Consider the following 15999-nt stretch of genomic DNA (forward strand, 5'->3'; position numbering starts at 1 on the left):
CAGTAAAACTATTCTGTATAGTGTCGTGAATATATATAAGTATCTATCTACAATGGTAGACACAGGTCATCACACATTTGTCCAAACCTACAGAATGTACAAACCCAAGAGTGAATACTAAGATCAAACTATGGACTCTGGGTGATAATAATGCGCTCATGCAGGTTCATCAACTGTGCCAAATACACCATTCTCATGGGAAATGCCAAATATGAGAGAGTCTATGCATGTATGAGGGCAGGTACCTTCTTCTCAATTTTGCTATGAATCTAAAATTGCTCTAAAAAATAAAGTCTTTAAAAACTTAAAATAGATATGAGCTATCAAGTCATGAAAAGACATGGAGAAACCTTATCTTTGATAAGCAAAATGCATATTGCTACGTGAAAGAAATCAATACGAAAAGGCCACACACTTGAGATTTTAACTATATAACATTCTGGAAAAGGCATAACTACACAGACAATAAAAAGATAACTGGTTCCCAGGGATTCAGAAGGAGGGAGAAAGAGAAGAACAGGTGGAGCAAGAGACAGCAGAAAGATCAGCAGTTGCCAGGGGTTTGGTGAGAAGGATAGAGGGACCAATATGTGGAACACAGATTTATAGGGGAGTGAAACTATCCTGTATGATACTGTAACAGTGAACACATTTGTCAAAGCAACAAATGTGTATGTCAAGTTTATCAATGTATTGACACAAAGAGCGAATCTTAATGTAAACTATGGACTTTAGTTAATTTAATACTGGCTTATCAACTGCAACAAATATACCACACTAATAAAAATGTCAATAATATGAGAAATGGGAGTGTGCAGTGGTAAGGATATGGAAACTGTGCTTTCCACTGAATTTTTCTATAAACCTAAAAATGCTGGGAAAAAAAAAAATCCTAAAAAAAAAAAAATGCTGAAAAAGTCTAATAATTTTTTAAATGTTTAAGGGAGCATAATAAATAACAAATTTATATTAAAAACAAGCAATCTCATACTTCATTTCAAAATAATTTACAAATGTATTAAAATTTTAAATGTTGAAAAAAGAAGCCATGACAGAATTTGAATATAGTAAATATTTTTATAATCTTAGGGACAAGAAAGTCTAAGCATAATACCAAGGGTAATTTTTTAAAAATTAGCTTAAAAACAAATGACAATGCATTAAAAACAAATGCAACTTGCAAAGGCAGGTAGCACTGATATCGTGAATGGACATTTTATACCTCTAAGAAAAAAAATGGAAAAAAAGACTGGTGAGGGGCACATGACATGAACAAATAAATCACAGAAATTAACAACGATATAAGAAAATTCTTACATCGTTGGTTATTTATTCAAAATAATACAAAATAAAACATCAAAATGACTACAGATGTCTTCTACGTATCAGAATAGAAAATACTAAAAAGATAATACTTTGATGTGCTTAAGGGATAGTAAATTTGTCATTCTTCCACATATCTAAAAAATTAAATTAATAAAACATTTTTGACAGTAATTAAACAAAAAAAATCACATCAAAAGCCTTTTTAAATTGCATATCCCCTTTACCAAGCAGTTCAATTCTAGGAACTCATCCAAAGAATATAATCAAGGATACAGGACAAAGAACATATACAAAAGCAATGTTGTCTATAATTCAGAAAAATTATATATCTAAATGCTCCTGGGAAATTATTAGTAAAACTACAAAAAAATCTATACAGTGCAACAGTCTTTAAACAGCACAACCCAGTGATATGAAAGGCACATAAATTTTGTGGGGTAAAAACAGTTAAAATGTACAGCACAGAGAAGTCACACTGTATACACTTAAGCAAATTCAACCACAGCACCTCTTTCCACCAAAAATAGGGAAATTCTTCCTATTAATCCAGTAAGCAAATTGTCAGCAAATAAAAACTGAGAAGAGAAGACTGTTCCCTCAGGTAGTCTGCATATCATAGCATCTCTCTATATTTCACTGTGCTGAATGTGATTCTAGAATTATGCGCTTTGCAAGGAGAGCCAACCAGTCCATCCTAAAGATCAGTCCTGGGTGTTCACTGGAAGGACTGATGTTGAAGCTGAAACTCCAATACTTTGGCCACCTTATGCGAAGAGCTGACTCATTGGAAAAGACCCTGATGTTGGGAAGGATTGAGGGCAGGAGGAGAAGGGGACAACAGAGGATGAGATGGTTGGATGGTATCATCGATTCGATGAACATGGGTTTGGGTAACCTCCGGGAGTTGGTGATGGACAGGGAGGCCTGGCGTGCTGCGGTTCATGGGGTCGCAAAGAGTCGGACACGACTGAGTGACTGAACTGAACTGACCTGAATACTAAAGGTCATTTAAACACAAGTCAACTACTTCATCTGCTGCCCAACTGAAGAAATGATTTCTCCCCACTAGAAAGAAAAGCAGCAGAACTGTAGTTAATGAGACACAATTTCTGAAGAATTTTTAAGGATAATTTTAATCTGATGATATTTTTCATTTTATATAACAATTTTAAGTATCAATTCCCACTGAATTGGAGAATCAATTATACCATGTTTTATTTGGAGCTTCCCAGGTGGCTCAAGTGGTAAAGAATCCGCCTGCCAATGCAGGAGACCAGGGTTCAATTACTGGGTTGAGAAGATCCCTGGAAGAGGAAATGGCAACCCACTCCAGTATTCTTGCCTGGAGAATTTCACCAAAACCACAGGTGACAAAAGAAAGAATACTGGAATTTCCATGGACAGAGGAGCCTGGTGGGCCACAGTCCATGGCGGTCACAAAAAGTTAGACGCAACTGAGCACCATGTTCTACACACAAAATTTGTATACAGGACTTTGTTTTGCAAAATGAAAACGTGTACATATACACAAGAATAACATTCTAGAAGGATCTTTACCCTATGGAAGAAGTAGGTTATCTCTGTTGTAAGAATTTTCTTGCTTATTTTATATAAAGTACATGTATCCGACAGTAAGTGTTTATAAATTCCACTCTGGAGGGTCAGAGAAAAGACAACTAGACAGCTAATGTACAATGAAATACAATCTAATCATTTCAGAGAGAAAAATTTTACCAGTTAATTGATTAAAAGCAAGTACATGTTTTTGTAAACTAAAATACACAATATTCAAACCTACTCAGGCACAGATTACTCTGCTTTTGACTAAACCAACATACATTTAAAAAATCATTTTGATTCCCAAAGAAGTACATAAAATTTTAAACTATGTATTATAATTTGTTGTTTCACACACTAGAAAGAGAAAAAAGGTCAAGCCAGTATCCAAAATAAATTATTCCAACACTTTAAATATGATATGACTAACAGTCATAGTATATTCCTTAAAACAAGGTATGTATCAAAAGGAACCAGAACTTCTCAAAGAAATGATTGATTCTAAGGCTGGGGCAGGTTATGCACAAGATGAACCTAGAACATCTTGTTATGCCAAAAACTACGAAATTGTGCTTAAAAAAAATGAGGGAATGCCATAAAGACATTCCAACCAAGCTAGAGAAGCCTTATACTAGGTAAATCTGAGACAATCTGAACACCAAAATCATTATGGATGATAATAAATGATCAACCAATGAAAGAAATATGATAGCTAGATAGGTAGGTAGATAAATGGGAGAGGATTGCTTTTAATTACAGTAAAATGCCAAGTGTTAACTAGAAACTATAGAAAAGTGCTGCTGTATTTTAAAAAAAAAAACACACTACTACAATCTTTCAGCTGTCATTTTCAACACAGTAAAAACTGATTCAGGCAAGCATCATCAGTGGATGCTAAGTCTAGATGGAAATGTCTCTAAAGAGCAGGGGGACTACAACGTGTTAAACCGTCTCCCCCATATACTGCTTATAAACTGCAAAGGGGAAAAAAGTAACTACAGACTAGAGCAATCAGACAATACCTAGGTGATTAAAATTAACATTAAATGAAGGGCAGACGACATCATGTACCTCTGGATGTACAGAAACATATAGAATACATAACCTGAGTTTATTCACAAGTAAATATTAGCAAACTTACAACAGGTAACTTTATATAAAAAAATAAGAGCAGGGGGAACGCTCTTCAAATACATTAATGTCATAAAAGACACAAGCTATGGAAATGTGCACAGATTAAAGAAGACTAAAGGGGAACCAGAGATCAAATTGCCAACATCTGCTGATCTTAGAAAATGCAAGAGAATTCCAGAAAATCATCTACTTCTGTTACACTAAAGCCTTTGACTGTGTGGATCACACAGACTGTGGAAAATTCTTCAAGAAATGGGAATACCAGACCACCTTACCTGTCTCCTGAGAAACCTGTATGCAGGTCAAGAAGCAACAGTTAGAACCGAACATGGAACAACTGACTGATTCAAAATTGGGAAAGTGAAAGTGAAGTCACTCAGTCATGTCCTACTCTTTGTGACCACATGGACTATAGCCTACCAGGCTCCTCCGTCCATGGGATTTTCCAGGCAAGAGTACTGGAGTGGGTTGCCATTTCCTTCTTCAGGGGATCTTCCCGACCCAGGGATCAAACCCAGGTCTCCTGCATTGCAGGCAGATGCTTTACCATCTGAGCCACCAGGGACACCCCCAAATTAGGAAAGGAGTATGTCAAGGCTGTATATTGTGACCCTGCTTATTTAACTTATATGCAGAGTACATCACGCGAAATGCCAGGCTGGATGAAGCACAAGCTGGAATCAAGACTGCTGGGAGAAATATCAATAAACTCAGATATGCAGATGACACCACCCTTATGGCAGAAAGCAAAGAACTAAAGGACCTCTGGATAAAGGTGAAAGAGGAGACTGAAAAAGCTGGTTTAAAACTCAAACATTCAAAAAACTAAGATCATGGCATCTGGTCCCATCACTTCATGGCAAACAGATGGGGAAACAGTGGAAACAGTGAGAGACTTTATTTTGGGGGGGCTCCAAAATCACTGCAGATGGTGACTGCAGCCATGAAATTAAAAAACGCTTGCTCCTTGGAAGAAAAGCTATGACCAACCTAGACAGCATATTAAAAAGCAGAGACATTACTTTGCCAACAAAGGTCCATCCAGTCAAAGCTATAGTTTTTTCCAGTATTCATGTATGGATGTGAGAGTTGGACCAGAAAGAAGGCTGAGCATCGAAGAATTGATACTTTTGAACTGTGGTGTTGGAGAAGACTCTTGAGAGGCCCTTGGACTTCCGAGAAACCAAACCAGTCAATCTTAAAAGAAATCATTAGAATATTCATTAGAAGGACAGACGCTGAAGCTCCAGTACTCTAGCCAACTGATGTGAAGAACTGGATCATCAAAAAAGACCCTGATGCTGGGAAGGGCTGAAGGCAGGAGAAGGGGACAACAGAGGACAAGATGGTTGGTGGCATCACTGACTGAATGGACAGTGAGTTTCAGCAAGCTCTGGGAGATGGTGAAGAACAGGGGACAGGAAGGACAGGGAAGCCTGGCGTGCTGCAGTCCATGGGGTCACAACGAGTTGGACACGACTCAGCAACTGAACAGCAACAACAGAGAAACTTGACAACTAAATGCAATACCTGGATAGTATATCAGAAAAATTATTGAAAAGGAAATTTTGAATAGGAAAAAAACTGTCCCTACATAGATATAACCAGGGCTAGAAGAAATATTTAAAGATGCTTTTACAGCTCTGTGATTGCAAGGTTCTAAAGAGAATTCAACCAGCTTCTGCTTTTTCAAAGTATTGCCTCAAAGCAAGCGTAACAAATAAGCAACAACCCAATTCAATCAAAACCATCAACCAGAAAGTTAATAAAATTTTCCTCCAATTCCATAAAGTTGTAGCCAATAGTCTGATCCATATTCTGTTATAATTGTTTTCCTTCCTCAAAGTTAACAATACACTAACATATTATATCACTGAGACCAATAATAAGCAAAAAATCTAAGGAACTCTGACATTTTACCATTATAGCTGGAAATTTGTAAACTTTGATTACTGAATACACTTTTCAAAATATGTAAATTCCATCATTATAAACATTCTCCTTTAAAGTAAAAACTTAAAGACAATGTTTTAAAAACATTGACCCTACAAAGCAACATCTATGTTAAACATACCTGTTGTCAATGTTCTTTATCACATAATAGTATTAAACTTATGAAAAAGACCACCCTAATGGTTGAAGGTGAAGAGAGACTCTGGATCAGATTAGCTGAGTCCAGTTTCTGGCTCCACAGTTGACTATCTGAGAATTCTTGGGCAAGCTACATAACCACCCATCTCCTCTTTTTCCTAATCTATAAAATGGTATAATCACCTCATAGGTGAATATACACCTCACAGAATGACGACGACTAAACGAGGTATTTTTATCAGCACATAGAAAGTGTTTAATAAATATTAGCCATTATTACTTTTTACATTCTTAAAAAGTAATCACATTATCACATCCATTAGGATGGCTACTATCCAAAAACCTGAAAATATCAAGTGTTGACAAAGTAGGGAGAAACTGGAACCCTTGTGAGCTGTTACTGGGATTATAAAAAGGTGCAATTTCTATGAAAAACATTATGGTGGTTCCTTGGAAAAATTAAAAATTTTCTATCATATGATCCTACAATGCCACTTTCACATGTACACTCAAAAGAACTGAAAGTAGATTCTCAAAGAGATGCTTGCATACTCACACAGTCACACTGTCCACAACGGTCAAGAGGTAAAACAATGCAAACACCCATCCAGGGATCAATGGATAAGCAAAAATCTGACACACACACATTTATACACACACACACATTTACACACACACAATGCCACCCCCCACCACTCACTGTTATTCAGCCTTAATAAGGAAGGAAATCCTATCACATGCTACAACATGAATGAACTTTGAGAACATTATGCTAAGTAAAATAAACCTGTCACAAAAAGACAAATACTTTATGATTTCCCTATATGAGGTATTTACAGTAGCCAAAATCAGAGACAGAAAGTAGAATGGTGGTTACCAAGGGCGGGAGAGGAAGAAAAGGGGAGCTGCTGCTTAATACATATTGAGTTTTAGTTTTGCAAGATGAAGAAGTTCTGAATTGTTTCACAGCAATATGAATATACTTAACATGCTAACCAACACATTTAAAAATGGTTAAGGTGATAGATTTTAGGTTTTTTTTTTTACAATTAAAATAAAAAAGGAGTCACACTTGAGACTCAGTATCTCCAAATTTAAATGTCCTTCACTATGTTTACAAGGGCAAGTGAAAGTTAATAAAGTAGCAGTAAAGAAATTTGAAGCTAAAAATCTCAGAAATGGACAGTTTCATTGCATAATCCATCTTCATTTTGAAATATGTGTAGAATTTAAATAAAATAGTGCTTTAAAATAAGACTGCTATTTATCACAGACAAAATATACAAATCATGTGACACAACTTACTAAAGTCTCCAAAGCCAGTCTGATCTTGAGCCCAGGTTTTTCTCCTGTGCACAAGGAAGGTAGATGAGTTCTCCGGTCCCATAAGTAAACCCAGAGGTCTAGACTGGTACAAAATCTTTAAGGACTACCGAGATCCTCTCTGATCCCAGACAAACCTGAGAATAAGAGATGACTGCAAACCACTATGGACCTGAACAGCTGACTGTCATCAAACCGTATCCAATATATTTTACTCACAAAATTTTCAACTAGAAGTACAAAAAATGAGACTACAAAATCAAATATATTAAGTTTTCAACTTGCTCTCACCTAAATTAGGGATTAACATCAGGTGGACTTTATTTCCCATTTATACAAAAATAATCACCAGATGTTTGGGGAATAAATGTTTTTTAAATACATAGTTCACAGACTTTTTTAAAACTATAATTTAAATACTCACCTCTAAAGAAACAACTTAGCTAAAACTCAGAAGTTAACAAAATCTTCTACTTTCAATAATTTTTAAATCTACAAACCATCCTTCAAGGATACTACTACCAAGCCTCAAAGCAAGAACAATGATTACCATATTTCACTGAATTGAGGTTACTGATACTGACACTATCAACTATAAAATGCACCATTATTTCACATGCCACTAAGAATGTAAAACCAATGCCAATATATATCCATTATAAAATTCATCCCAGGTTCAGAGATGTTAGTTTTTTAAAACTGGTATCTTAGAACAGATATAGTGCAGTATGTGCATGCTTATTCCTCTGAATAACAACAAAGTGGTGGTGGTTTAGTTGCTAAGTTGTGTCCAACTCTTGCGACCCCATGGCCTAGTCTACCAGGGTCCTCTCTTCATGGGATTTCTCAGGCAAGAATACTGGAGTAGGTTGCCATCTCTTTCTCCAGGGAATCTTCCCAACCCAGGGATTGAACCCGTGTCTCCTGCATTGCAGGTGAATTCTTTACTGTTGAGCCACCAAGGAAGCCCTTCAAGGTGCCAGAAACCTAACCTTAATAATGTATCAACTACAGGGGGCGGGGGGTGGCAGGGGGATAACATAACAACTTAGGTCCTTGCACAGAGTTGTTTTAAATGCATGAAAACAGTGGATACAAACTACCGATTCAAGAATCACTCAATAAATAACTGTTGTAGACTTCAAGTCCAAGTAGTAACTAAGTAATTCACTATAGCCTAAGGAAGTGACTCCCAAACTCTTAAAGCCAAAAACCTAAGCCCCATATGATTTTCAACAATTAATGGTCAAAAAAAAAAAAGAAACAATTAATGGTCAAGACCCTAGGTCTCCTTTAATTCAATGATTCACAAGTATCACCTCAGAAGATGAAGTACTACCTACTAAAGGAAAAAACAGTTAACACAGAATTTTTCAGTACATACTATAAACACAATGGACTCTAGTTTAACTCAGGGTAATTTACAAGTTTAAAAAACTATCACAGTGTTTCAAAAACAGTGGTACAGATGCAAAGGGAAGAAAATCTTATTGGCCTAAAAATTTTCAAAAATTAATTAATCCAACTTAAGCATGTACCAACAACTGCATTTATTAATTTAGTAGTGTCAACAATTCAATTACAGTATAAAAACACAAAAAACCCTCTACTAAATTTACTTGTTTCAAAATTCCTAAAATGTATTACTTTCCTTACACCAAAATCTGATACTATATTCTATACGACCTTAAATATAAGTAAACCTAAACAGCAAAGCTTAAATTCACTACCAATAAAATCACACAGGACAAAGATTTACAACTTAAGTTACAATTAGAAAACTAACTCTATCAGAATTCAATTATGCATAAGAATAAACACATTCAAAATAGGTGAGGCAGAATATATTTTAAAAAAAAAATCCCCATCAACATTGCAAATCTACTTCCCATCTCAATCTAAGTGTTGGTTCTGGTTGACTACTTCACTAATCATTTAATTTTCTTAAGTCATGGACTCCACACAGAGGACTCCATCTATCTATGAATTACATGTAAAATAAGACATACAAGTCATACTACTTTTTCCTAAACAGTGAGCCTATTAAATAAAATATTCCTAGGTTTAATGGTGATTTAGAAAATAACTAGAAATGATTTTCCCTTCCTCTGTTGTTTTTTCAAAGGAATCCAATTTGATCCATTTGGACCTTAAACCTCAGAACTTAGAAATTCAAATGGAGTAAATGTCCATCTGTTTAAACAAAATAAGCAAAATATGGGTCATTTTTAAACATGAGTAACAGACATATAAAAGTTCATTATACTGTTCTCTCTGTTGTGGTGTATCTTTTCGAAAGTTTATAATAATGCTAAATTATATTTAAGTGTACGGAGTGATCTTTTTTAACGTTTTCTTTAATTCTAAAACTAATTTAGTAGAGTATCAATTTACCAATAAGCTATTTGATAGAATACTTTAACTTGAAAGTAGGATAGGATAGGCTACATTAACCTCAAATCACATCAGAAGTTACTCCATCAATACATAGATATAAGGCTGTAACTACTGAGGGAAAAAATATAACGCAATGAAATGTCTTATTTTAATATGTTATATAGTCAATGATTAATAAAAATGCATTTTATTCTTAGAATTGAAAGGGACAATTTTTCCAGTTCAGTGGTTTGTACACTTTTCAAGGTACCTAGAGAAAAGGGCCACAACAGATCATCTTGTTTTATATACCATGAATTGTGTACAAAATATAAAATTTTGCTTTAAAAAAGAATCTAGCTACTTTTTAGGAAAAAGGTTAAAAGCCACTGTTTCACTGCATCCACATGCCACAGCTAATGCAGTGACCTAGAAAAGATTATATGATTTATACCATCTCATTCAATCAATAGCACTGTCAGGAGTAGAACTCAGCACCCTTGTTCAGTTCTCCTTTAAAACAATGAACCACATCAAATTTAAGTTACAGTTAAGAATAAAACTGTTTCAATATTCTTGTCTGTAAAATAAGATTAGACCAAGATTATCTGTAAGATCATTTTTCAAGTCTAAAACTCTAACTCTACAAATGCCAAGTTTAAACAGAGGTCTAAATTAAGAGAATGAATGTTCTTAATCACAGAACTCTTCAAACACTTTCAGATATTCCAGAGAAAGAACAAAACCAACACAGAAACAAGCTAACAGTTAGTCAGTCATTACTTTTTGCAACCTCTTCATTTTTTAATGCTAGGATATTACACTTTGTTATCAAAGACCATTGAAATAATCATACTGAAAGTTTTTTTGATTATTACATACTTTTGGAAAAGATATTGACCTAAGTATCAAAATACACAATTCACTGGATGTTCAAGGAACTGCATGCCTCACAGAGAACCAAGTATATCACTCTCTTAAGTTTAAAATAAGTGAATTCAGAGAAGCATTAAGCCCACCTGACACATAATGGTCACAAATAAAGTTTTAATTCCCACCTATTAAAGCCTGAAAGAGGTTGCTCTGGAATATGTTAATAACCCGTTCTATGGAACTTCTGAGCTGTCTGTCTTCTGTTTGGCTTAGTCTCGAACGATAATCTTCCAAAAGGTGCAGTGCTCTCTGGGTATCTGAAAAGAAAAAAAAAGTTTGATTAAAATTATGTATTTATAAGGAAGTACTACAAACTAGCTATGCAGCAAATGACTGCAAGATACCTAAACAATTCTCCAAACCTCCAAGTCAATTCACACTACTGTATTCCTGTACACATAAATAATCCTTAGAAATGATTCCAAAAATGTTCATTATGTCACAATAAAACAAGGTGAGTAGTTTGTAACCAATGTGTTCTAGTGATCATTTAATCACTGTTAGTAACAGTTTCAGTTGATCTGATATACAAACGCCGATTACTACAATCCGTCATTATAACTCAAGTATTCTTTCAAAACTAGTAGTTCTTAGCCAGTATTCCACATTCATTCACGAAAGGGTTTACTAAGAATGATAAAATATTAAAACGCCAGCACAAACTTTTTAAACAGACATTTCAGAGGGGAAAAAAGTTAATTGCCTCTCTAGTCCAGAGATGTCAAGGGAAAAAAGTTTGACAAACATTTAGGTGTTTCCATCTTCTGAATGATTGAGGCTTAGTTCCCTAAGTAGTAAGGCTAAGGCTGTGCTGTCTCATCAGTTACACAAACATCTGTTAAAACACAGCAAGCACAAAACAGAAAAAAGCAAAGGATACCCACAAGAGTTTCGAAGTAAACTCTCACCTTGCTTCCGGACCGGCATTTTTCTCCAGAATCAGGAAGAGAGCACACACCTTAGAACACAAAACAGAAAGGAAACAGAACTTAATTTAGAAAAGAACAAAATAGAGGTTAAACTAGCATTTACTCCTAATTCTCAAATAGAAATACTCCTAGCCCTATTTGAAAAGTCCACCTGGCAAAGTTTTCCCAAGTGAAAGAGAGCCTCAAAACCCAGCAGTGCCAATCTAGAAAGCTTTTACCTAAGGTTGGGTTCTCCTGCAAATTAAGAGCAGACAGAAGCAAGCTGCCAAACTCTCCTCGAAAGCTGCCCCTTCTCCAAAGTGTGCTTAATGCTAGACGTGGGGCCACCCCTCCCCCGGCATAAGAAGGCATACCCCCCCACCTGCTACTGGGGGGTGAAGAGGCGCTCCGACCCTTGGCCCCTAAACCAGCAGAGACCGTAAAGCACTCGGAGAAGGAACCAACTGGATTGATCACCCCGCCCTGCTCGGGCCCCCTCCTCTCGCTTGCCTGATTCCTTGTTGGCTTCCTCCGAGCTACTCCAGCGAGGGCCGGACAGGACAGCGGCCGCTCTCCGACGCCCTCGTGCCCCACATGCACACCTCCGCGGGCCCCCACACCTGCGGCGCCGCCACAAAGTTCCTGCGAGTGGCGTGCGCTCGGAGCTGGGGTGCGCCCCGGCCCGTCTCCCCCGCCCTGCCCCGCTCCACGTCCCCCCGCCCCACCCGGGGCTCGCGGAGCTGTGCAGAGGGGGGTGAGGGAACGGGGGAGGAGCTCCCCTCGGCGGCTGCACCCCCGTTGCCTCTTCCTCCGCCTCAGCCGCCGGCGCCTCCTCACTCGCCGGTGCCCGCTAGCCCGCTCGCCCTCTCAGCCCCTAACCGCCACACCCCCGGAACCTCGCCTCCTTCCGCGCCCCCAACCGCTCTCCCCCCAAACTTTCCGCCAAGATGGCGGCCCTTGATCTGGATTGCCGCGCCCCCACGTGACCGCTTTCCCAGCGCTCTCAGCCAATGGGAAGTGAGGAGGCGGCTCGCGCCGAGCCCCGGGCTCTCAGCGCTGCTACCTTTGGGTTCGAAGAGGGAGGAGGGCCAGGAGGGGGCTGGGGACGGCAGAAGGGGATCTGAGGAACGTCGAAGTGAACCTCCTAGCGTAAAGGCGCGGCCACCGAAGTGGTTCTGAGAACAAAGGAGTTGACGCACAGACTCTACAGGTGGGCCGGAGCGCCCTGGAAGAGCCCGCCTTTACCTCGTCCTAGCCCACCGGTGTGTCCCGCGGTTCTGAGCTAGTAGCGCACCAGGCGAGGAAGAGTGACAGTGTCGGAAGAGAAATGTGACCTCACCTACACCAGATCCGGGACACACATTCCGAGACACCCTTTACCCTCACTAAACGCGTGTCGTTTCCAACTCAGCCGGACAGAGATCCACCCCGGGGGTGGATCCCCAACCTGGAAAAGCATTCTCTGGGAGGTGTCGCCTGAGCCACCCACGATAGGGGGCGGGAAAGGGCGGAGCCTGGGAGGGGGGAAAGGGAGGTGTTTGCGAGGGGGATGGGTGCCGTCTCTGCATTCTTATACTTGGTGCTAATTTTTAAAAAGTTACTATTGGCCCCTCAGTAAAAGTTTTGGAGGAATTGAATTAAAGAAAGGTAGGTAAAATGTGGAGATTAGTTAATCTGATAAGAGATTGACGGTTTTCCCAGAGAATTTTTTAAATCTAAGTGATTAATTCCAAGTATGAATGCATTTAAGGATGGGAATAGAAAATTGGTTCGTTCGTTTTCTGATTCATTCTCCCTTGCCTGCAACTCCCGCCAAGTCAACAGCTTCAAGTATTACCCAAGCTCTGGCGGCCCCTTTAAGAACTCACCTGTAGCTACCGCCCACCGAGCCGAAGCTCAGTTAGCAAAGTTCCTTTAAGTTTCGGTTGCACCTAGAAACGGGACTACTGGCCGGCCTGGACCCCGCTCCGGGGCTGAGCCTCCGAGGTTCTGGAAAAGGAATTGGGAAAAGCTGTCCAAATCACTTCCAGGTCTTCGACCCTCTTCTGTGTAGCAGCAACCTCCATGCTCTTATCCAGGGAGAAGAATTTGCCCAAGATCACCCAGTTCGGTTTAGTCACTCAGTCGTGTCCGACTCTTTGCGACCCCATGAACTGCAGCACGCCAGGCCTCCCTGTCCATCACCAACTCCCGGAGTCCACCCAAATCCATGTGCATTGAGTCGGTGATGCCATCCAACCATCTCATCCTCTGTCGTCCCCTTCTCATCCCGCCTTCAATCTTGCCCAGCATGAGAGTCTTTTCTAATGAGTCAGTTCTTACTAGAAGGTGGCCAAAGTATTGGAGTTTCAGCTTCAGCATCAGTCCTTCCAATATATATTCATAACTGATTTCCTTTAGGATTGACTGGTTGGATCTACTTGTAGTCCAAGGGACTCGCAAGAATCTTCTCCACCATCAGAGTTCAAAAACATTAATCCTTCCGCGCTCAGCTTTCTTTGTAGCCCAATTTTCACATCCATACATGACTACTGGAAAAAGGATAGCTTTGACTAGACAGAGCTTTGTTGGCAAAGTAATGTCTCAACTTTTTAATATGCTGTCTAGGTTGGTCATAACTTTTCTTCCAAGGAGCAAGTGTCATTTCATGGCGGCAGTCACGATGTGCAGTGATTCCTTACAAATAGCTGTGAAAAGAAGAGAAGCAAAAGAAAGGAGAAGGGGAAAGATAAACCCATCTGAATGAAGAGTTCCAAAGAATAGCAAGGAGAGATGAGAAAGCCTTCTCAGTGATCAATGCAAAGAAATAGAGGAAAACAATAGAATGGGAAAGACTAGAGATTGCTTCAAGAAAATTAGAGCTACCAAGCGAACATGTCATGCAAAGATTGGCACAATAAAGGACAGAAATGGTATGGACCTAACAGAAGCAGAAGATATTAAGAAGAGGTGGCGAGAATACACAGAAGAACTGTACAAAAAAGATCTTCATGACTCAGATAATCATGATGGTGTGATCACTCATCTAGAACCAGACATCCTGGAATGTGAAGTCAAGTAGACCTTAGGAGGCATCACTGTGAACAAAGCTAGTGGAGGTGATAGAATTCTGTTGAGCTATTTCAAGGTCACCCAGAGTTAGTGACAAAACTGGAACCACAGAGATCATGTCTGTGAAAACTAGAAGGCTTTTCCCAGTAAACCAGATAGTCTTTCACCGAAGCAATATCCTTGGGCTAATAAAGGGAAGTCCCAGGAACCTTGTACTGTAATCATAACAGTTGCTCAGGGGTATATGGGTTTCACTTCTGGATTGCATCTTGGAATCCTAACTTGTTTTGAGAACCCAGTGACTTAAGAGCTCATCTAGACGTACTATCTCAGTTTAATATAAACTGAGGTCCATAGAGGGGAAGCAACTTGCCCAAGGACATGTAGACTAATCAGTGACAGCAGCCCAGAATTAATGCTCCTAGCTTCAGTTCACGATTCCTTCCACTGTGACCTTGGACACTTGAGAGTAGCATATTGCTGGTGTATTGATAGAAAATCTCTTTATGTGCTCCTGCATCAGGGGAGCTTGAGCAACAGTTAAAGCAGCATTTCAGAGAAGAAATGGGGTGGAAAAGTAAAAGGAAGATCTTAAAAGCAAGGGCTTAAATAGGAGGGTTTTTTAAATAGTGAAATAGGCGGTGGGGAGGGTTAATAGTAGGCTCCCCTGGATGGCTCAGATGGTAAATAATCTGCCTGCAATGCAGGAGACCTGGGTTGGATCCCTGGATTAGGAAGATCCCCTGGAGGTGTACATGGCAACCCACTCCAGTATTCTTGCCTTGAGAATCCCTATGGACAGAGGAGCCTAGCAGGCTATAGTTCTTCAAGTCGCAAACAGTTGGACAAGACTGAGCAACTAAGCACAGCACAGCAAAGGGTTAACAGTGAAGATGGCTGATGGCATGCCTGCTGTTATCAAGACTTCACTGATGAACTGTGAGTGAAGTGGTTCCACTTCAGGAACCATTCTAAGAATGGAATCTGCAGAATTTAGAAGAAGAAGAGATTTCATCTACCCCCTTAATTTCATCTGTTGTTCATATATGTTCACTTGGTAGATGATGGGGATAGAAATAAAGATCTAAGCCCTGCTCTCAAGGACCCACAGCCTAGTAACAAATGGACAAAGACAAATGCAGGTTTTCTCAGGGGCCACTGACAAGTCAAAAACAAAATCTGTGTGAGTTCTCAATGTCTTCCTAGTCCTCTCCCTAAAAACAAAAAGAAGGCAGAGAAAGAAGAGGAAGCAAGAGGATGTGAAGCCCTTTCTTGTTGTCATCTTTTAGCCATACGTGGT

The 15999-nt window shown here is 39.2% G+C and overlaps 1 protein-coding gene across 11 annotated transcripts in view; it reads right to left on the reverse strand.

Annotated features, from left to right (window-relative positions):
• The window catches only part of DLG1 (discs large MAGUK scaffold protein 1), a 261150-nt gene extending 248064 nt beyond the window's left edge, over positions 1 to 13086 (reverse strand). For 4 of the 11 annotated variants that reach the window (XM_043473302.1, XM_043473301.1, XM_043473299.1 and 1 more), the window contains exons 1-3: positions 12159 to 12613; positions 11649 to 11698; positions 10866 to 10997 (exon numbers count right to left, since the gene is read on the reverse strand). In XM_043473302.1, the coding sequence (XP_043329237.1) occupies positions 10866 to 10997; positions 11649 to 11667 (151 nt within the window). In that variant the 5' untranslated portion in view covers positions 11668 to 11698; positions 12159 to 12613. Of the gene's footprint in view, positions 1 to 10865; positions 10998 to 11624; positions 11699 to 12158; positions 12614 to 12987 lie in introns of those variants that run through there. The other 7 variants (XM_043473298.1, XM_043473296.1, XM_043473292.1 and 4 more) reach the window with 3 other exon arrangements.
• Between the last annotated feature and the right edge of the window lie 2913 nt (positions 13087 to 15999).

Source organism: Cervus canadensis, chromosome 7 (genome assembly GCF_019320065.1).
Source record: "Cervus canadensis isolate Bull #8, Minnesota chromosome 7, ASM1932006v1, whole genome shotgun sequence".
NCBI classification, from domain to species: domain Eukaryota; kingdom Metazoa; phylum Chordata; class Mammalia; order Artiodactyla; family Cervidae; genus Cervus; species Cervus canadensis.